General features: G+C 43.0%; 1 protein-coding gene across 1 annotated transcript in view; it reads left to right on the top strand.

Annotated features, from left to right (window-relative positions):
* The first annotated feature begins 13,830 nt into the window (after positions 1-13,830).
* The window catches only part of TMEM38A (transmembrane protein 38A), a 30,512-nt gene continuing 20,637 nt past the window's right edge, over positions 13,831-23,705 (top strand). Inside the window, exon 1 of the mRNA XM_056552072.1 lies at positions 13,831-14,147. Coding sequence (XP_056408047.1) covers positions 14,024-14,147 — 124 coding nt within the window. The 5' untranslated portion in view covers positions 13,831-14,023. The remainder of the gene's footprint in view (positions 14,148-23,705) is intronic.

Raw genomic sequence — 23,705 nt, 5'->3', positions numbered from 1 at the left:
TTCTCTCCACACAAAGCTTGGAGCTTCTGTGTTCATGACATCATGCCATCCCCCCTCCATTCATGTTTATGGGAGGGGGCGTGACAGCTAGTACATAGCCATCACGCCTCCTCCCATAGACATGAATGGAGGTTGGCGTGACAGCTGTTGTCGCCCGTCATCTGTCAGGGAGCGAAGTTTGCTCCATGCAACGGATGATTGAGGTGCCGCACTGGGTAGGGGACCTCCACGATCTTTAACATGTCACCCCAGTCATATGGGATAAGATGTCTAGGGGCGGAGTACCCCTTTAAGGAATAGACACCCTGCGCACGTTCCCGTTCTATGACGTGTGCTCAGGAGCATGCTGAAGCTGAAAGGGGCATCTGCAGGGTCACGATCAGATGAGAGGATGGCGGGAGGGCCCCCACCTCCCTCCTCGCCTTCAAATTGGTGCTACTTTAGGAAGCCTCAGCAGCCTGGAGCAATGAAGCGCCGATAACACTGATCACTGCTGTGCTATGACATAGCATTGAACTGTGTATGCAGTCTAAGGATTGCATGTAATACTTCCCTATGGGGACCAAAAATAGTGTAAAAAGTTTAACATAATGTTAATGTGAATTAACCCCTTCCCTAATAAACGTTTAAATCACCCCATTTTTCCTTTTTTTGTTTTTTTAAATAAAATTATTTAAACAAAAATAGACGTACACATAAAAAAAACAAAGTCCAGATTTGTGTATTTTTGATCATTCCATATAGTAGAAAAAAATAAAGTGAATAAAAAGTCCCATCAAAACTAAAATGGTACCGATAAAAACTGATTAGCCCTCATATAGCCCCATATATTGAAAAATAAAATAGTTATAGCAGTCAGAAGAGGACAATTTTAAGCATATTAATTTTCGTATAAAAAGTTTTTTTTGTACACAAAGTAGTAAACTAAAACCTATAAAAATTGGATTTCATTGTAATCATATAGACCTACAAAATAAAGATAATGTGTTATTGTTACCGAAAACTGCACTGTGTAGAAACAGAAGCTCCCAAAATTAAAAAATGGCTGGTTTTTATTCTTTAGGTCAGTACAAATCCAACAATACCAAATATAAATAGTTTTTGTTTCATTTTACCATAAAAAACAAAACAAAACCTTACAACCCATAACTGTTTTATTTTTCCACCTACAGAGCTGTGTGAGGGCTAATTTTTTTTTGAGCCGTGAGATGTGGCTTTTATTATTACCCCTTTTGCATGGTTTTTACTTTTTGATCATCTTTTGCATTTATGCCGTTGACTGCGCAGGATTAGGAATGGGAAAATGTTATTGTTTAATTGTGCATTCAGCTATAACTATATGAGTCTGTTCACACAGCGGAATGGAATTCCGTAGTCCCATTCGACAGCAGAAATTCTGCTTTCTGCCAAAATGACTAGTCTTATATTTTACGGAATACCATGGCAGAATCCCTATGAAATCAATGGGGCCACAATTGCTATTGAAAACAGCATTTAAACAGTTAATTAATGGGGCTTTGATTCCAGGCAGATTTTTAGGCATAATTTACATGGAAATTTGTGTGGAATCTGCCTGAAATACCAAGTGTGCACAGGTTTCTGCATGGAGGAGTAGAGGTTTTCCACTTTTTTCTCATCATTATCCTCATAATTTCATGCACCCATGCTATCCATCTACCCGTACATCTATTTGCAGACACACAACCACAAAGTGAACATACAGTTATGCTCTTTTCACACAACATTTTTGTAGCGTCCTACAGTGGTATATGTCGGGTGCTCCCTAGTATACTGCATGATATAATGCTCAGCCTAGTAAGGGATCACAGTAAAGCTGTATGTTTCTTGGATTTTGGGAAAGAGTTAAGTTGCGCTGCGTAGATGCTAAAACTATGGCTTTTTTGCCAGAAAAAAAACAAAGTCTCAGCATGCTGGGACTTTGGAAAACTGCCACTGAACTCAAAACCGCAGGAAAAGGGCCAAGATGAGGGGAAAAAAGCCAAACCCCAAAACACAGTTGACCACAGTTTTAGGTCCGGTTGTAAAAGCGCATACGGCGCAAAAATGAACCGACTGGACCGAACGTTTCACTCCGGCCGGCTCATTGAAATGAATGACATACGGGAGCGCATACGAAGGCATATGGGAGCGCGAGATTTTAGCTCCCCCCTGCCGTATGCGCTCCCGTATGGGAGAAAACTTAGTGTAAACCCACCTTTAGCCTGATTAGGATCTATGAATACATTTACTGTATGCACCACAGGTTTTTCTGATACATGTAGCAAACAGGCACCACAAACCAAGCAATTTGCAGTTGTCGTGTCACGATTGTGTTATGTCGCAAGTCACAATGCAGTGCAAAATTGCTAATAACTAAGGCCTCATTCACATTGTAGTTTGCATCTGACCCTTTAAGGGTCCGAACGACTTTTTTTTTTTTTTTGCCGATCGGACCCTAAAACGGGTTGGATGCAAACGTCTACTATGGGGTCCCAAAGGACCCCATTCATTTGCATGAGGTCTTTCGGTGATCACGTAATTTTACAGGAATTTAGCAGAGAAAAAAATAGTGCTTGCACTATTTTTTTCTCCGCTCAACTCCCATCCTTTTGGTTGGATTGCCTACACAACTCTGAATAGCGTAGTTCGATGGCAATGTGAACGAGGCCTTAGTCAAGCAAACCAAAGTCTGCTACTTTTTATTAAAGTAACTCTACTAATTGACTTTAAATTTGTTCTGAAAATGAATTTTTCCCTGAAATACCCCTTTAGGGTAGGGTCACGTGCTGTATTTTGGTGCATATTTGTTGCTGCATATGTTCCTACTCATTGAAGTCAATGGGTAGCAGAATCAGCTGCAGAAAATATGCAGCAAAATGAAGCATATGTGACGCTACCCTAAGGGTCTATTCACATGTGCATATTTCATGCACATGATTTGAAGCTGCAGATTTTGTGCTGCAGAGTTCAATGTAAAGTAAATGATTAAACACAGCTTCAAATCCTGTGCATCATATATGCGCAGGATACTGTACATGTGAATACACCATTATCCATCAAGCTGTAGCTGTCAAAAAGTGTCGGATTTTTTCAAAGCAACCAATCACAGCTCAGCTCTCATTTTACCACAGCTCTATAAGATATGAAAGCTGAGCTGTGATTGGATTATATGGAAAATCAGACAGGTTTGTCTCAGACAGATAGATACATCTGGGCCATTTAGTTGTATGTAATCTTGTGGACTACAGATGTCACTCAAGAAAGTGGCAGTGTAACCCTCACTTTATCTGCAACATATCTCAAATAGCCAGAATTTTTATTTCTCCTTGTATGGGAATAACACTTGGGCTTCAGCTATATGCAACTTTTATGAAGAAAAATAAAACATTTTTTAAACAGCACTACCCCGTCCATGGGCTGTGTCTAATATTACAGTTTAGCCCTATTCACTTGAATGAGGGTGAACTGCAACAGCAGACACAGCCTATGGCCAAGAAACACATTTCATTTTTCTATTAGGTGTTACAGGATTTATGTAAATATAACAGTACTAATGTATATAACTAGTTAGTTACCTGTCCGGAGCGTAGAAGGACCTTCGGGTCACGTGATCAGGTGAACTCTATGGTTTTTGCTTAAGGACCTTTGGAGGTCCCTGTGACGTATTGCACCCACCATGCTTTGTGATGGTGAGTGACAGATATTTGGACCAATCAAAACAACCCCGCCCCTGCCCATATAAGGGAGCGGCGGCCATTATTCTCTCACTTGTTCCCGGGCTGTCAAACGAGCAGGATCTGCGCAGCTATCTTCCGCAGTGAGTTAGGCCTGAGCCTTGCAGCAACGGCTGATCTATTCAGAATCGTGAGTTCATCAATCCCTAAGCACTCTGCAAGATCACCGGACCTTATCTATCCCCTAAATCCGGACGGATCTTCGCAAATTACCCTAAATTCAGAGACTTATAATACAATTCAAGGTCCGCAACAACTGTCAGTCACTGAACTATATAGAGACTGTTTGCATGAGACTGTTATTGTGCATTGGATGTACCGCAAGCATTTAAAGGGTAGCTCTCACCATCCTATTTTTTCTGTCCCTGCCTATTGCCAATCTAGCCCTAACACCCTCCCTGCTTTTAATTTTTATTTTTACTATATTAAAAATGCTTTTTGTCTGCCTGGCAGTGTGCTCACTACCAGGCAGACTTCCCCAGCAGGCACCACGTCACTGATGCCTGCTGGGGGGACTTCCGCCCTTAGTTCATCTACACAGGGTGCCTCCAGCTGTTTCATCACTACAACTCTCAGCTTGCCCTGACATCTATTGGCTGTCAGGGCGTGCTGGGACTTGTAGCATTGAAACAGCTGGAGGCACCCAGTGTAGATAAACTATTAGTTATATGCGGCGCTAGCCCGTCCCCTCCGTCTCCCTTCCCCCCCCCCCCCGCGCCATACCCCGTTCCCTCCATCACAACACCCCACCCCCCCATTACACTTACTGCAGAGTCCGGCAGCGGGCGTGCAGGGACGGCGGCGGCGACGAGGCGGAGGCGGAGGCGGCAGCGATGTGCGGGAGGAGTGGCCTCCCAGTGGCCGGGGAGCCAATGCGTTAGCTCCCTGCCTGTCTGATTGACAGGCAGGGAGCGAGCGCAGGCTGAATGAAAAAGGACCGATGCCCGGCCGCATCGGTCCTTTTTCAGGCGGGACGTCACACCAGGCTGCAGCCGGCCACTAGGAGGGAGACCCCTAGTGGCCAGTTTTCAAATGTAAATTAAACAATTTTAATAAAAAATAAATAAAAGTATATTAGAGATATGTTGTAGTACATAAGTACTACAACATATCAAAAAATAAAGTTGGTAACAGTGCCCATTTTAGTAAAGTTTATCCAAGATCAAGTAACTTGTGGACCTTCAGTCATTTTATGCATGCACCTATCGTTACTGGGAAGGGCGACGATAGGCTGGAGAATTACCTCAGCATACTAGCCCTCAGCTTGGCGTCACGAACTATAGGGTTAACCTTAACCCCTCATCTACCTAAACAACACCCCAGCTACCATATACCCCCCAAGGGCTACCACATATATTTGTTATGACGAATATTCGTGTTTTTTTATGCAGATTTATGCAAATTCGTGTGAATATTAATGCGAATATCGTCACTTCCAGACTGGACACTGATCCCTCCCTTATTTTAGGTGAAAGATATAATTGTGCATGCACAATATTCAAATTTCATTATGAATTTTCGAATGGAAAAAAAAGAGAACGAACACAGCGAATATGCAAATTTCACGAACATAGGATGAATATTCATCCATATATTTGTGAAATATCGCAAATTCGAATATGGCCCCTGCCGCTCATCACTATTCCTTATCACTGTAATACACACTGCTTTCCTTATCTGTTTTGTCCTCTTGCTACCATACCTTTTGCCTGAGCCCAGACCATTCTCCTGTCTGCTGACTTTGTACTGTGCCACTGTATAGGTTTGACCCATTGCTTGTCCTGACTTGTTATCCCTCTGATTTTGTACTTTGCAGCCCTCTTGGTTCCGACCCGCTTGTTCCCATTTACTCTTTGACTGCTGATATTGTACCGTTTTTGTGTGTCATTGTCCAGAACTGTTTTCTACCTTTTGACACTCAGCACTAAGACCAGAATAGGGACCACTGCACAGCTGGGTACCAACATTTAGGACACATAGTCCAAGTAGGTAGGGACAGTGGTTGGGGCTAGATCCAGGTTGCACTGCTTTTTATCACTGCCACCAATTTCACAAGCTTTAATCTTGTTTTAACATTATTTTTATGTTTTTTCAAACAGGTTCATAAATCAACAACATAAATGAAATAGCGAAATAACAGTACACGTTACATGAACAGCTGATGTAAACATTGAATAAATGGTTTGCAGGTCCATATAAAGGCGAGAATAAAGAGACCAATATGTTCAAGTAACCAGTTGTATACAGATACAAACAGTAAATTACAAAGCTATACAGTAGTGCAGAACATGCACATTGTTACTAAGCTTGGAAGTGCAAATAAAGATTTATTTGTGTTAACCAACTATGATCGAACCTGGATAGTAAGGAATAAGGTTCGACTCAAACACACACACAAAGTCACAGAACTCCGGTTCCCACTGTCTGTTGCTTCCGGGTTAGGTGACACACTAATTGGATGTGGGGCCATGTGATGTCACGACACTAAACCTGGAATCGCCGGACATCAGGAACTGAATTTCTGTGATTCCGTTGATGCCACACTGGAGTACCCCTTGAAATTTCACTTCTCATTTATTCTAATGAGTGGTTCACTACGGTGGTTTGCATTACTGTTATTGTAGATCCGGGCCATATGTTTTATGTCGGAATAATTCCCTAGTAAACAATATCCAATACATTTCTGACTGATGGGACAGATTTTTGATATTCAGAGATCAACGGAACGCACCTTATTAGGAATTATAGATGATGAGATTGGCAATTTGTATTATAGATGGGAAGTAACAATTAGTGGAATGGAGGCATGCACAAGCATGTGTGGTATGTATAACCTATAGTTCTGAGTGTTTGCAGTATTCATTCTCCCTGCCTCCTCTCTCACCATTGACTGACTGCAATCCTATACACAGATCTCTGAGTCTGCTGTATGCTGTTTTAGATGCTATAAAGCAATAGTTTAGTTTGCTTTGAAATTTAAAGTAATAAAAGTAGTAAAGCTAGCCACTCAGAATATGGCTGATCAGTCATTTGGAATCGTCTGTGTTAATGTTCCTAACAGCAACATGCCAGATTAGGAGATCATGGTGATTTAAAAAAACAACAAAAAAACCACAGTGACCTTCGGCAGAGTTGCACGTGATCAGTTGAATATATCAAGTAAATTATAGAAAGTGCAAGTATAGTAATATAAAATGCATTGGGTATAATGTTCCTACATCATTTAAATTCCCTCAAGCCGACAGATCTACAGTGTATAAGGCCCTAGGTTGTCATGCACCCAGACTCCATGCCTCTATTATGCTGTGGTCTGCAGAACACTTAAGCCTCTGCCATTCATGTAACTTATGCTCGCGTGTATTTTGATCCAGACACCTGTTTTTGTCAATAAGAAATAACAAATAAAGCAGTGTCTTCTGAAGTGCAAAATGAAGGGTCATTTCGACTTAATGGCTGGAGGTTACTGGTTAATGGTGGAGTTTTTACTGTCTATTTCTTTATAGTAAAGATTTATGTTGAATTATATTTGTGTGTGGCTTGCAAGGGGCCTTTATGCACACATGAAAAGCCATCAGAAGTAATAAGATATAAATACAGCAATGTTACCACATTGAAGATCGCTGGTGATAACAACAAATAGACACATTTCAACGCAAAGATAAGTAGGCCTACACTGATGCATTATGTGAAATGAAAAATATTTCCAAGCATTTCTGAAAATGGACTGTTTGAGAGATATATACACCTATTAACCCTCCCCCCCCATGTGCCTTCTTTGTTTTGCCCTTGGTCACAACCGTCTTAGGGCATCCACTGAGATGGTCAGGCATATTGCTTGTTAATCTCTACTGTGAATGCAAGCAAGGGAGATCCTTGAATGCTGGGACCCCCCCCCCCCCCCCCCCCCATTTTTCTGCACGGTGCCCTGGCAGTCTGCAGATAGAGGGCGTGCATAGAGATACATGGAGGGGGCGTGTTGGCCGTTTCTTCCTGTGGAGGCCGGCTTTCTTTGGACTGCCGGGATGCTGTACAGGAGATCGCTGGGGGTCCTAGCAGTCGGACCCCCTGTGATTGATAAATTGTCCCATATTCGATAGGGGAAAAGTTATATTTCACAGGTGTACTTTAAATCCTGCTTTTGCTATGGAGCAACACACTGCCCCAACTGCTGGTGTTATGATCTGGGGAGCCATCACATATGACATATCACATATTGTATTTTCAATATCATATGAATTTTGCCCAACAACAAAAAAGCTTTGTGCCAATCATACCCCCCCCCCCCCCCCCCCCCCAAAGTTAACTGAGAATGCGGCTTGGAGTAGGAGGACATACGATTATCTGGTCCCGGTTTAGTGTGCGCTACTTAGAGAAGATTGCAGGTTGTGCCTGTGGGACGCTTTCATAAAGGCAGGGCCAATTCTTGGTAAAGGGGCCCAATGGAAAACTCATTAGCTCCCCCATGGGGTAATCTGTGCCTGGGGCCTGTCCCAAGCTGTTGTAAAAACTACAGCTTCCAGCATTCTGTAAAAGTATGGAGGTGGTAGAAATGATAGCATATCACTAAAAGGTGCCATCACTTTCTGACTGCCTTAGTGTTGAGGCTCCTTTAAGCAGATCACCTGCGGAATTCCCAGCAAATTTTGCTACCAAAGGAAAATCTGCAAATCTGCCTCTATTGCGGATTTTCTGCTGACCCATTGAAGTCAATGGCAGCAAAATCAGCTGTGGATTTTCCACTACAAATCCGCTGCGAAAATTCTGCAGGTAATCCACCCGTGTCAACATACCTTTAGGCTAGCTTTCCACACATTTCTTTCTGGTAAAGCTGTCACTGCAGTTTTTGAGTCAAAGTCAGAGTGGATCGAGCAGGAAGGAGAAGTATAAGTTCTTCCTTTATATTTCCCATTCCGTTTGAATACACTTCTGTCTTTGGCTCAAGCTGCTGTGGCAGTTTTCCAAAAAACACGAGAAAAAAAACCTGGCCTTAACCCAATAACGACCATGGACGTCTATACTCCTCCATGTGCCATTCATGGGGTATGACGCAGGCTCCCGACTCGAGCCCGCGTCATACCAGCCGGCCCCCAGCTGATTCCTGTAGCTGGGGGCCGGTGCAGTGCAGTAGATTGTGATTTGCCATAGATTGTGATGGAGTGACTCAGCAGTTTTCCCTGTTCGAGCGCTCCGCCTCCATCACATTCTATAGGCTGACACTCGCACACCCCCCCCCCCAACCATTGGTTACTGCGGGGGCTGCGGGGTGCGAGTGTCACGTGACATATTTAATCATCAGGCATCGCAGCTCACGGCAGTCTCACTTGGGCTATCACAGGGAGAGGATCTCTACCTGTGATAGCCCGAAGCTGCACAGAGCTCTCATGGCCTTTGTGGCCCGATTCCGAGAGCGGTATCGGGCCACAGAAGCTAATACTTTTACTGTTTTATTGTCACCTGCCTGCACGCTCGTTCGCCACCGCTATTGGGATCCCTATGTCCGATAGCGGCGTTATCAGCTTGTCACCCGCCAGCGCGATCGCTCGACAGCGCTATCGGGATCACTATGCCCGATAGCGCTGACAACCGCTTGCCTCCCCGCCCGCTGCTCTGCTCCCCGTCCCCTGTTAACTCTCAGGGAACGGGGAACAGGAAGTAGAGCAGCGGGCGCAGCTAAAGTAGTACTGCGCATGGGCAGCACTACGCAAGTAGCGTAGGTAGGTAGCGTAGCCGTAGATTAGTGTAGGTTGTAATTTAGCATATTTTAGTATTAAATGTGAAAGGGGGTTAGGCACCACAACTCCCAGCATGGGAGTTTTAGTTTAGGACAACAACTCCCAGCATGCCCATACAGCTAAAGGCTGCCAGGGCATGCTGGGAGTTGTAGTTTAACTTAGATTAGACAGCAAAAGGACTACAACTCCCAGCATGCCCAGACAGCTAAAGGCTGCCCAGGCATGCTGGGAGTTGTAGTTTAGGACTACAACTTCCAGCATGCCCAGACAGCTAAAGGCTGCCCAGGCATGCTGGGAGTTGTAGTTTAGCTTAGATTAGACAACAAAGGGACCACAACTCCCAGCATGCCCAGACAGCTGAAGGTTGCCCAGGCATGCTGGAAGTTGTAGTTTAGCTTAGATTAGACAGCGAAGGGACTACAACTCCCAGCATGCCCAGACGGCTAAAGGCTGCCCAGGCATGCTGGGAGTTGTAGTTTAGGACTACAACTCCCAGCATGCCCAGATAGCTAAAGGCTGCCCAGGCATGCTGGGAGTTGTAGTTTAGCTTAGATTAGACAGCAAAGGGACCACAACTCCCAGCATGCCCAGACAGCTGAAGGCTGCCCGGGCATGCTGGGAGTTGTAGTGCAGTGATGGGACCACAAATCCCAGCATGCCCAGACAGCTGAAGGCTGCCAGGGCATGCTGGGAGTTGTAGTTTAGCTAAGATTAGACAGCAAAAGGACTACAACTCCCAGCATGCCCAGACAGCTGAAGGCTGCCCAGGCATGCTGGTAGTTGTAGTTTAGCTGATTGGACCACAACTCCCAGCATGCCCAGACAGCTGAAGGCTGCGTGGTGATGCTGGGAGTTGTAGTGCAGTGAAGGCACCACAACTCCCAGCATGCCCAGACAGCTGAAAGCTGCCCGGGCATGCTGGGAGTTGTAGTTTAGCTGATGGGACCACAACTCCCAGCATGCCCAGACAGCTGAAGGCTGCATGGTGATGCTGGGAGTTGTGGTGCCTTCACTGCATTGCCTTCAGCTGTCTGGGCCTGCTGGAAGTTGTGGTTCCTTCACTGCACTACAACTCCCAGCATCACCACGCAGCCTTCAGCTGTCTGGGCATGCTGGGAGTTGTGGTGCCTTCACTGCACTACAACTCCCAGCATCACCACGCAGCCTTCAGCTGTCTGGGCATGGTGGGATTTGTGGTCCCATTACTGCACTACAACTCCCAGCATGCCCGGGCAGCCTTTAGCTGTCTGGGCATGCTGGGAGTTGTAGTCCTAAACTACAACTCCCAGCATGCCTGGGCAGCCTTTAGCTGTCTGTGCATGCTGGGAGTTGTAGTCCTCTTGCTGTCTAATCTAAGCTAAACTACAACTCCCAGCATGCCCTGGCAGCCGTTAGCTGTATGGGCATGCTGGGAGTTGTTGTCCTAAACTGCAACTCCCATGCTGGGAGTTGTGGTGCCTAACCCCCTTTCACTTTTAATACTAAACTATGCTAAATTACAACCTACACTAATCTACGGCTATGCTACCTACGCTATTTGCTATTTTCTGTTCCCCGTTCCCTGAGACTTAACAGGGGACGGGGAGCAGAGCAACGGGCGGGGAGGCAAGCGGTTGTCAGCCCTATCCGGCATAGGGATCCCGACAGCGCTGTCGAGCGATCACGCTGGCGGGTGACAAGCTGATAACGCCGCTATCGGACATAGGGATCCCGATAGCGATGGCGAACGAGCGTGCTGGCGGGTGACAATAAAACAGTAAAAGTATTAGCTTCTGTGGCCCGATACCGCTCTCGGAATCGGGCCACAAAGGCCAGGAGAGCTCTGTGCAGCTTCGGGCTATCACAGGTAGAGATCCTCTCCCTGTGATAGCCCAAGTGAGACTGCCGTGAGCTGCGATGCCTGATGACTAAATATGTCACGTGACACTCGCACAACCACCCCCCCTCCAGCCCCCGCAGTAACCAATGGTTGGGGGATGGTGTGCGAGTGTCAGCCTATAGAATGTAATGGAGGCGGAGCGCTCGAGGGAAAACTGCTGAGTCACTCCATCACAATCTATGGCAAATCACAATCTACGGCAGTGCATCGGGGTTAATAGCCGACATGCGGTGATCACTGCAGGTGGCTATTAACCCTTTAGATTGCCACTGTCAAAGTTGACAGCGGGGTCTAAAGGTGCCTGTATCACCCCCCTGCAGCGTGATCATGGAGGGGTGGTGCACTACTGAGGTAGCCTGAGGGCTTTCCTCTCCTGCTGCGGCCAGGCTTTATCAATCGAGCGCAGAGCACACAGATCAATGGGATTGTATGTAACCCCATTGATCTGTATGAGGAATCAAATGATTCTTCCTAAAAGTCCCCTAAGGGGACTAAAAGTGTAAAAAATAAAAAGTTTAAAAACACACACATTAACCCCTTCCTTATTAAAAGTTTAAATCACCCCCCTTTTCCCAAATTCCATATAAAAAATATATAACCATAATAAAAATAAACATATATGGTATCGCCACAGGCATAAATGTCTGAACTATAAAAAATATATTGTAAATTAAACTGCACGGTCAATTGCGTACGCGCAAAAAAATTCCAAAGTCCAAAATAGCGTATTATTGGTCACTTTTTATACCATAAAAAAGGAATACAAATGGTACTGATTAAAACTTCAGATCACATCGCAAAAAATGAGCCCTCATACCGGCCCGTACGCAGAAAAATAAAAAAGTTATAGGGGTCAGAAGATGACAATTTTAAATGTGAATTCGGGTAGAAAAACAGACATGGTGCACATCTACAATCTTGTATAATGATCTGATTGCTTCTCAGCATAATATCAAAACTAACAGGTTGTTAGTATACATTTTTGATCAAAAAGTACAAGCCCACTCGCCACGTCAAGGCCACCTATTTAGAGTGGGTCCCTAACGTCCCTAGCATAAAATGGCGCAGCACCGAGCGGCAACCACCACCGCCGCAACACCAATGCCCACAGGGGGGAACGACCCACCGGCAGAGCGGCCCCAATGCCACTCAAAACCAGTCTATGGGCCGCACTCCCCCGCAGACACGGCGCCACGGCAGTAACGGACACCGCACAGCACCACACCAGTGTGAACAAGGTGTAATGGCTCACTTACCATGCTCTCCCAGTCAGACTGGGAGGCTGCTAGGAAAGAAATGACCCATGTGTAGCTAACTACTACTTATATAGGGTTGGGCTGAGGGGGTGGGGAAGAGTGCAGACAACATGTTCAAACAAAAAAAAAAGAGGGGATAGAAATCACAGTGTGAATTCGGGTAGAAAAACAGACATGGTGCACATCTACAATCTTGTATAATGATCTGATTGCTTCTCAGCATAATATCAAAAACTAACAGGTTGTTAGTATACATTTTTGATCAAAAAGTACAAGCCCACTCGCCACCTCAAGGCCACCTATTTAGAGTGGGTCCCTAACGTCCCTAGCATAAAATGGCGCAGCACCGAGCGGCGACCACCACCGCCGCGACACCAATGCCCACAGGGGGGAACGACCCACCGGCAGAGCGGCCCCAATGCCACTCAAAACCAGTCTATGGGCCGCACCCCCCCCGCAGACACAATTTTAAATGTATAAATTTTCGTGCATGTAGTTATGATTTTTTCCAAAAGTACGACAAAATCAAACCTATATAAGTAGGGTATCATTTTAACCATATGGACCTACAGAATAAAGATAAAGTGTCATTTTTACCAAACAATTATGGTGTAGAAACTGAAGATTTTCCATTTCGCCGTAGATTTTTGGGTAAAATGACTGATGTCATTACAAAATAGAATTGGTGGCGCACAAAATAAGCAATCATATGGATTTTTAGGTGCAAAATTGAAAGGGCTTTGATTGTTAAAAGGTAAGGAGGAAAAAACTAAAGTGCAAAAACAGAAAAACGCTTGGTCCTTAAGGGGTTAAAGGGGTTGTCTGGGTAGCAGAAAAGATATTACCCCTTATACTTCCCAGAGCTCCACTTCTGCCATGCTCATATCTTGGAAATAAGAGGGGGCATGAACCAAATCATGATGGGCATCCAATAGCCCATGGACACAAGTGAGCCAGTTTCTGTCTAAAAAATATATATATATTTTTCTTTAATAATCATGGACTGCCCCTTTAATGAAATAAACATTACTATGACATAACATTAAGCAGGCTGCTAATCAAATAAGCAGCCCACAAACTGACTTTATTCTACTTTCATCTGGCTACGTACAGGAGGTCTGTAAGACATAAGAGATCATGAATGTAGATACTATAAATATAACTTAGCATAAGGAAGTCCTACAATGTGCTACTATGTGTATTCTCCCTCCCATGCAGTCAGCACTGGGGAGGGGCTTTTTGCAGTCAGCTAAATATAGTCCTCACAACGGTGGTTTATTTTAGCATTAGTGGAGGTGGGAGAGGGGACCCCACACAAACTGACTGTCATTCCCCTGCACCCCTCCCCTTACATCCCCTGTACAGTCAGTGCAGCCTGTTGTCACTCTCTGCAAAGACAGCGTGGGAAGCTGAGCCACCACAATGGAGCTGCTGTCATCTCTTAGCCTGGACGACCTGGCTGTATCTTTCTCCAAACTACCTGTCTTCCCCCTCTTTGATGTGGCTTATTATATCATCTCCATCCTTTATCTCAAGTATGAGCCAGGTGGGTCATTTCAAGTACTCGTTATATATGGTAGCCATGTCTAATGCATGTGTTCTGCATATGCCTGTCACTGAAGGGTTAACTGACCGAGTCTGTGACAGCTGCTCATTTGCCTTTTAAGGATACAGAAATGATAGTAAGAATGAATGGATGAAATGGCGGCTTCAGAAACATATTTTAACTCTTACTGAACAACCTAGCATGTGAGGCTAACTGCACATTGGTAATTCGTCTGAAGAAATTGTAAAATATCAGGAAACGACAATGTTGAAGCTTATGGTTTTTTAATTGTAGTTTAGTAGTAAGTAAAAAATAAATGTAGCATCATCTTTATTCTTATTATTGTTATAATATATAATAAATTTTTTTAAAAAGCATGTACGGTAAGTTTAAGTATAAAATTAGCCTGAGAAATTTGTCTTGAGCGTCAACATATAAACTCCAGTTCTAGCCACACACGGCCCACTAGATCTGTCCATATCTTGGCCACCTGTTGACTTTAGATGAGAAGTGACAATCAGCAGCCAAAGTCGTCAGCAGTGGTGAGATGATCATCAGGGCAGTGCCCAAGGGACCACACTGGGATTTCCCACTTTATTTAAAGAGGTCGCGTGGCCTCTACTGATACTGACATTTCTGTTTTAGTAAATACTTGTATTCCCAATGAAATAATTCTGGAACGTCTTTTCTTATAGCCCTGTCTTGTGCCACTCATCTGTTCATACTAGAATTGTATTGACTAACTGGCCAACTGGGTGATACCAGCTTGGGGGAAGGGGGGGCTTCCTATACTGTGTCATACTGACATCACTGATGGGATAGTCACAGTGTATGGGCACAACCCCATCATCTGGGAATGCTCAGTTGGCTATCTAGTCATACATTTCATTTCTTATAAGAAAAACTGATAAACGGCACAACAAGAAGCTATAAAAAAAACTCCAGAATGCTACAAAAAATAAGCAGGGGCATGGGTCCCCTTGACACAAGTCTGACAAAAGCCTAAGGTATACATCTGTTAGACGGATCCGTTGACCGTGTGATCAAACATGCTATCTTGGTAGGTCAGCACAATTACAACAATACCCAATTTGTACCGTTTTTGTCATTTTTTAGTTTTTAAAAATTAATAACGTTTTAGAAACATTTTTTTAATTGCCATCTTCTGACCTCTATTACTTTAAAAACTGTGATCTTTAGTTTTTATCAGTACCATTTTGGTATTGATCAGACTTTTTGATTGCTATTTACTCCATTTTTTTTCTGGGATATTATGTGACAAAAAAAATAAAATTCGGACAGTTACACATGCAAGTATGTTTACCAAGTATGTTTATTTTTATTATGTTGACATTTTTTATATGTAAATAGAAAAAGAGGGTGTTTTAAACTTTTATTAAGGATGCAGTTATGTATGTGTGTTAAACCTTAATATATATATTTTTGCTTTCTTTACACTTTATTGGTCCCCTTAGGGAACTTTAAGAATCATGAGATTCCTCAAACAGATCAATGCAGTGCTGTTGATCTCTGTGCCCTGCGCTCTATTGATAGAGCCTGTCTGCATAAAAAGCATTGAAGGAGATGCAAGCCCTTTGGCTACCTCAACTGGGTCTTTTAGGGGTTAATGTGGACACACACAATATGCTTCTGTGAAAACAGCCTCAGGGTGCGATCACACGCTATTACTAGCAGCGGGTTGCCCACTGCGGGAATCCCGCTGCGAGTTACGCTATCATTGATTTAAATTGGTCACAAGACAGTCCGCAATAGTGTGAGATTTGCGGACTGTTCGTGGACCCATTCAAATGAATGGTAGCATAACTCAGCGGTTTTTCCGCTGCTAGTTACTAGCGTGTGAACGCACCCTTAGGCTAAGTTTCCACTTGGTTTTTTTCTGGCAGTTTTTGGATATCTGCCACTACAGTTTTTGAGCCAAAGTCAGAAGTGGATCCATAATGGAGGAGAAGTGTAAGTCCTTCCTTTATATGTCCTATTCCTTTTGAATACACTTCTGGCTTTGGCTCAAAAACTGCAGTGGCAGATCTCCAAAAACTGCCAGAAAAAAACCAAGTGGAAACTTAGCCTTAGGCTATGTTCCCACTACCAACAATCTGCAATTCAATCTCAAATTCCATTCCGCAAGGCACTCCATGGAATTTTTGAAGAATTTCTGTGTGTGTAAAACACAGAATTAAAAAAATTCAAAGCTCCATTAAATTCAATCTGGAAATTCTGCTGTGTTAATGGGACAGCATTATCCCATTGAACATAATGGGGGAAATGTATTAAAACTTGTGTAGAAGAAGAGTGGTGCAGTTGCCCATGGCAACCAATCAGATTGCTTCTTTTATTTTTCACAAGTCTCTTCAAAAATGAAAGAAGTGATCTGATTGGTTGCTATTGGCAACTGCACCACTCTTCCTCTGCACAGGTTTTGATAAATCTCCCCCAATGGGCATTCAATTTTGTCTGAATTTCTGCCATGTAAACATAGCCTTAACCCCTTAAGGACTCAGGGTTTTTCCGTTTTTGCACTTTCGTTTTTTCCTCCTTACCTTTTAAAAATCATAACCCTTTCAATTTTCCACCTAAAAATCCATATTATGGCTTATTTTTTGCGTCGCCAATTCTACTTTGCAGTGACATTAGTCATTTTACCCAAAAATGCACGGCGAAACGGGAAAAAAAATCATTGTGCGACAAAATCGAAAAAAAAACGCCATTTTGTAACTTTTGGGGGCTTCCGTTTCTACGCAGTGCATATTTCGGTAAAAATTACACCTTATCATTATTCTGTAGGTCCATACGGTTAAAATGATACCCTACTTATATAGGTTTGATTTTGTCGCACTTCTGGAAAAAATCATAACTACATGCAGGAAAATTTATATGTTTAAAAATGTCATCTTCTGACCCCTATAACTTTTTTATTTTTCCATCTACAGGGCGGTATGAGGACTCATTTTTTGCGCCGTGATCTGAAGTTTTTATTGGTATGATTTTTGTTTTGATCGGACTTTTTGATCACTTTTTATTCATTTATTTAATGGTATAAAAAGTGACCAAAATACGCTTTTTTGGACTTTGGAATTTTTTTGCGCGTACGCCATTGACCGTGTGGTTTAATTAATGATATATTTTTATAGTTCGGACATTTACACACGCAACGATACCACATATGTTTATTTTTTTTTTTTTTACACTGTTTTATTTTTTTATGGGAAAAGGGGGGTGATTCAAACTTTTATTAGGGAAGGGGTTGAATGACCTTTATTAACACTTTTTTAAAACATTTTTTTGCAGTGTTATAGGTCCCATAGGGACCTATAACACTGCACACACTGATCTCTCATCCTGATCACAGGCGTGTATTAACACGCCTGTGATCAGCATTATCGGTGCTTGACTGCTCCTGCCTGGATCTCAGGCACGGAGCAGTCATTCGTGGATCAGACACCGAGGAGGCAGGTAAGGGCCCTCCCGGTGTCCGATCAGCTGTTCGGGACGCCGCGATTTCACCGTGGCGGTCCCGAACAGCCCGACTGAACAGCCGGGATACTTTCAGTTTCACTTTAGAAGCGGCGGTCAGCTTTGACCGCCGCTTCTAAATGGTTAATACCGCACATCGCCGCGATCGGCGATGTGTGGTATTAGCCGCGGGTCCCGGCCGTTGATGAGCGCCGGGACCGAAGCGATATGATGCAGGATTGCGGCGCGATCCCGCTTCATATCGCGGGAGCCGGCGCAGGACGTAAATATACGTCCTGCGTCGTTAAAGGGGTATTCCAGGCCAAAACTTTTTTTTATATATATCAACTGGTTCTGGAAAGTTAAACAGATTTGTAAATTACTTCCATTAAAAAATCTTAATCCTTCCAATAGTTATTAGCTTCTGAAGTTGAGTTTCTGTGTTCTGTCTAACTGCTTTCTGATGACTCATCCCAGGAGCTGTGCAGTTCCTATGGGGATATTTTCCCATCGTGCACAGCTCCCGGGACTTGACATCATCAATGAGCAGTTAGACAGAAAACTTCAGAAGCTAATAACTATTGGAAGGATTAAGATTTTTTAATAGAAGTAATTTACAAATCTGTTTAACTTTCCGGAGCCAGTTGATATATATAAAAAAGTTTTTGCCTGGAATACCCCTTTAAGAGGTTAACCAGCTGTATAAAATTCATGGCCTATTTATTTTAGTGTATCCAATGTTTATTTCTGTTCTCCCTGGTATCACAAAAAATAAAATTTTCAGTGCAAGCATGAAGACATCAATGGTATAATGCTGGATAACCACTTTAAATGTTTGAAGGACAAATCAAGTCTATATAACCTTCTGATACGTCATATCTAATTTTGAGAAGATCTTAAAGGGGTTATCCAGGAAAAAAGTTGTTCTTTTCTGTCTAAGTGCTCTCTGATGACTCCTGTCTCAGGTACTGTCCAGAGTAGAAGCAAATACCCATAGCAAACCTCTTCTACTCTGTACAGTTCCCGAGACAAGCAGAGATGTCAGCAGAGAGCACTAATGAGAGACAGAAAAGAACAACTCAATTTCTGCAGCTGATAATTATTGAAAGGATTAAGATTTTTTAATAGAAGTAATTTACAAATCTGTTTAACTTTATGGAACCAGTTGATATACAAAAAAAGTTTTTTTCCTGGATAACCCCTTTAAGAATCCTGTCTCAGACCTCCTGAAAAAAAGGACTCAAACCCATCTGTTACCACTAGAATAAAGACATTCATATCAATGGCTCAGTCTATTGGTTGCCAGTTGTTGCTGCTTTAGGAATGCAGATAAGCCACAGAACATGATGCCCACCAAACATATCAGATGACTGCAAATTGTATGCATCTAAATACAACCGCACACCATTAGAAGGTAAACCCTGCAGAAGTATTCTGCATCTCAAGCTACATTGTCATAGTTTAGAGATATCAGTAGTTTTCTGCTGTAAGACCCTGGCCAACTGGTTAACAGAAGTTCTTAGCTGATAACAGTATATTTATTGGTGGATTTCAGAGGAAAAAGACTTTTAAAAACACCTAGTGAAAGAAAGTTATACAAATTGGTAAATTACTTCTATTAAAATATTCAAACCTTCCAGTAGTTAGCAGCTGCTCTATGCCATGGAGGAAGGATAGGGGATAAGTGTCTGATCATGAGGTTATGGGACCCCTGCGATCTCCTGCATGTATTCTGGCAGACCTCAGGAACGGGGCGTGTTGACCCGCAAGAAGCAGCGGCCGACGTGCCCCCTCCATGTATCTCAATGGGAGAGCTGGAGGTACGACATTCAGGTATCTGTGGCTCTACTATTGAGATACATGGAGGGGGCGTGTCGGCCGCCGCATGGTGAAGGAGTCGATGCACTCTGTTCCTGGGGAGAGCCGGGATGCCAGCGGATAGGGGATAAGTTTATTACTGCTGGACATCTTCTTTAATGGGACATCTGGGATGTTCCTGTGTGTTGCCCTCTTAGGCTGGGTTCACTTTTGGTATTTTGGTCAGTACTTTTAGCCAAATACAGGAGACAGACTGTCATAGAGAAAAACACAGCTTTTTCTGGGTTTTTTGTACCCTCTTCTGGTTTTAGCTAAAATACCAACCTATCTACTATGGGGACGTATTCAAAATCTAGTGAATTTTATAGTAATGTAAACTAATGTCAGATATTTTATTATCTGTATTTTTCAAGGTTTATGCAGTAGCTGTAAATATTTGATGGGGTCCATCATAGCCCTTTAAAAAAAAATAATACTAATTTGCCACATTTTTTTTTTTTGTGCCAACATTTTTATGTGATTTAAAATACAAATGAGACATACTTAGACTTTGACAGACTTTATAACCATGTTCTACAGTGAAGAAGCATGGAGCAACTGCGAAAATAGAACTAGCAGTTCCAGTTCACAAGACAGGAATGTTAGAAGAATTTATTAGAAATGTTATGCTGTATGCAGTCAGGGACTTACCGGTGTGCCAACTGATGGGAGCTTACTATCTGCAAGTAGTGATATGCAAACCTCACTGCCATCTAAACACCATAAAAAACAAACATATAGTTATGTCCTAGAGTAAGCTAAACTAATGGCACCAGGATGTTTCATAAGGCAGGCATGTGAATTGCTGGTCTTAGAAAGTTTGCCCATATTAAAGGGGTAGTCCAGTGGTGAAAAACTTATCCCCTATCCTAAGGATAGGGGATAAGTTTGAGATCGCGGGGGTCCGACCGCTGGGGCCCCCTGCGATCTCTCTGTACGGGGCCCCGGCTCTCCGGCCAGATAGTGGGTGTCGACCCCCGCACGAAGCAGCGGCCGACACGCCCCCTCAATACATCTCAATGGCAGAGCCGGAGATTGCCGCTTCGTGCGGAGGTCGACCCGCCCCCTTCCCACGGGCTGTCGGGGCTCCGTACAGGAGATCGCAGGGGGCCCCAGCAGTCGGCCCCCTGCGATCTGCAACTTATCCCCTATCCTTAAGATAGGGGATAAGTTGTTCACCACTGAGTCACCACTGGACTACTCCTTTAATGTACCACAAAATTCCTCAACAGCATAGGATAGAAACTAATAAACTAAGAAAACAAAGTATTTTGGAAAAATCATTATTTATTGAGTATTTAACATTCATGACATAAGAGCCAGGGGCTTTACACTGATAGAAAAAACACAATTGTATAAACAATGGCGTACTTTCACAAAAGAATACTTACATTTCTAGTGAGCAAACAAAGAGGAAGGACACAACAATGTAAAGGTCTAAATATAAATAGCCTATCCAAAAAGGATATTGATTGATTTAAAAAAAATAAAATAATAATACGTTTCCCACCGGAGTACCCCTTTAAAATTCTGTATATGGAAAAGTAAAAAGGTTTCATCATCAGCACACATTCCTTACCGAAAGGAAATGAAATAACAAATGACAAGTTGCAACTTTAATGACAGAATTATACATATTTAATATTTTTACACTATTATAAATCTGGTGTAAAAATTCTGCCAATATTCACATGAAAAATACACTCTAATTTTCTGGTGTAAAAGCTTTTAAAATGTTGTGTAAATGTTTTGCACCATAAAAGTCACAAAAATAATGATGTGATTTTGAATATGTGTGTACCCAGCCTCTCTGTAAAGATTAATTGGCTTCCCCTGTGTCCATCTGGCCTGAAAAACAAATGGTCAATAGTGATGCTATATTCTTCTGGCCCCCAAAATGTTGGCTCTGTTTGGTCAAAAAGATATATTTTTAGCTACAAACCCTGTTGAGCCATCATGTTTTAGCTTCTATGTCCAATGTATTATATGACCATAAAAGAGTTAAGTTGTTACCTAGTGAAATGCAAATGCTTGTGTTTTCAGTGGCATAAGGTGTAAACCTCCCAAACTGTATTTTAGTATTGTAATGTTATAGCAAAACATTACACACTGTTCAATCACTTATGCAACTCTGAATACTGAGCAGAGTTGGAGAAATGTGGAGATGGCCTTTACACATATAATGTTACAGGTCAGGACCCAAACAAGGTTGTGTTTCTATTCAGGGATGGTGGTAACAAGGTCAAGCCTGTGACAATCTATGAGTTGTTTGATGAATAAGGAATGGTTGTCACAGATGATGGAGTAAACAGCTGCCAACAGCCGCTTTCCCTCTGTGAATGTTTAACACTCATGGAGGTAGTGGATCCACTGTACCTGTGTGGAAGATGACGTGGGCTGTACCAGGGAGCAGAGTCTAAGGTGCTGCTGGTTTTCACCAGAGCCCGCCACAAAGCGGGATGGACTTGCTGCGGTAGGCGGCACCCAGGTCACTAACCCTGGCACAACTCGTCCACACAGGCTGCTCAGATTAAATGAAGCACAGGAAGGATGAGGCAACTTGTAGTCAGGACAAGCAGAAGGTCAGGGTTGGCGGCACAGATGCGTGGTCAGGAAACATAACAGGAGGTCAGCAGGAAGGCGGCACAGAAGCTAGGTCAGGTCACAGAGCAGAAGGTCATAACACAGGCAGGGCTATACACAGAAACGCTTTCTCTTGGGCACAGGGCACACAAAGATCCGGCAAGAGGTAGAGGGAGGAGCACATACTTATAAGGAAGGGACAGGTGGAAACACTAATTAAGGGTGCATAGGCCCTTTAAATCTGAGAGCTCGGGCGCGCACTTGGAGTCAGGATCGCGCGTGTCGGGAAACAGAACCAGAGGAGAAGCCAGCAGGAGCAAGGGGTAAGTGACGGCCCGAGATTCGCATGCAGGCGCGTCCCGTGATGCGAATCTCTGACCCGCCGGAGGAAGGAGGAGGAGGAGAGCGCTCACGGCCAGAGTGAGTGGCCGGAGTGCTCGCCGCAACATTATTACTTATGGATCTATTAGGCAAATAAACATTTCATTTATAATAGGCAGTCTTTTGTAGTATTGTTCCGTCATATTCTAATTGTTCCTGTTCCCTTTTGACTAAACGCAAATCAGGGTTCAAGTCTTTATAATCAGAACTACAGAAAAAAACAGGCACATATACCTACGCGCACCCAAATGAAATGAAAAACAACCTTTATTTTATGCAAAAGCCACAAAAGACTGTAATAACAATTAAAAACAGTGTACATGAGCACATGAACATGACACTTATTCTCTGGAGAGAAGCCCATAATAAAGCTATAGACCACAGGAATACTAAAATGAAAATATTAAATGTACATTTAAAAAAAACAAAGTTAAATAGGATAACATACTAAGCAAAGCAGTCCCTGAACACACACCACACCAAATATGCCTTTGCTAGTGTTTGTGGGTTTGCCACAACTTATTAAATGGTGATTAACCCCTCAGGCTCAAGTATCAAGGAGGCGAGGCCGAACTGCTGAAGTGTCACCACATCAGCACTCCATTCATTTTCTTTGGGGCTTCCGAACATTGCCAAGCTCAGCCAAGCTTCAGTTGTAATGTATAATTAAAACATGTAACTTTTTAAGATGTTTTAATCCCATATATATCTAATCGAAATGAACCTAAACCAGATCCCCAAGAGATAGTTATACAGTTCTGAAACTGGTACCAACTGGCTATAAAATAGTTCTTACCCTGGTGCCATATTCCAACTATGCCATCACTGTGTTATTAGTGGGTCATAGTAGTTGGAGCTTCCAACAGCTAGGTTGAAGAATACTCACTGGGGAACACTATACAGTAACATTATTTTCTATATTGTCACATGGAAAAACTGATAACATTTTGCTGAATGTGTCTCCACCCTAGGTTGTAGCTTAAGTAAATACACTATGTCAATATGTGCATACCATTCTGTGTCTCGTATAGATAGCAACCACAAACTTTTTAGCTTGTGGCTGTGTAGATATTGAATATCTTTGTATGACTTCAGTGACACTGCAAAATTAAAAACATTAAAATATAGTATATACAGTATAACTGCAGATTTAAACATATATATATATATATATATATATATATATATGGGATCAGTATTTTCCTCGGGGAGAGGACGCCACTCCTGACGTGAGATGGAGATTTAAGTAGGCCAATTGCACTCCGC

The sequence above is a fragment of the Hyla sarda genome, chromosome 1 (assembly GCF_029499605.1).
Source record: "Hyla sarda isolate aHylSar1 chromosome 1, aHylSar1.hap1, whole genome shotgun sequence".
Classification (NCBI taxonomy): Eukaryota; Metazoa; Chordata; class Amphibia; order Anura; family Hylidae; genus Hyla; species Hyla sarda.
The sequence above is the reverse complement of the archived record's forward strand: the minus strand, read 5'-3'. Positions and strand labels throughout refer to the sequence as shown.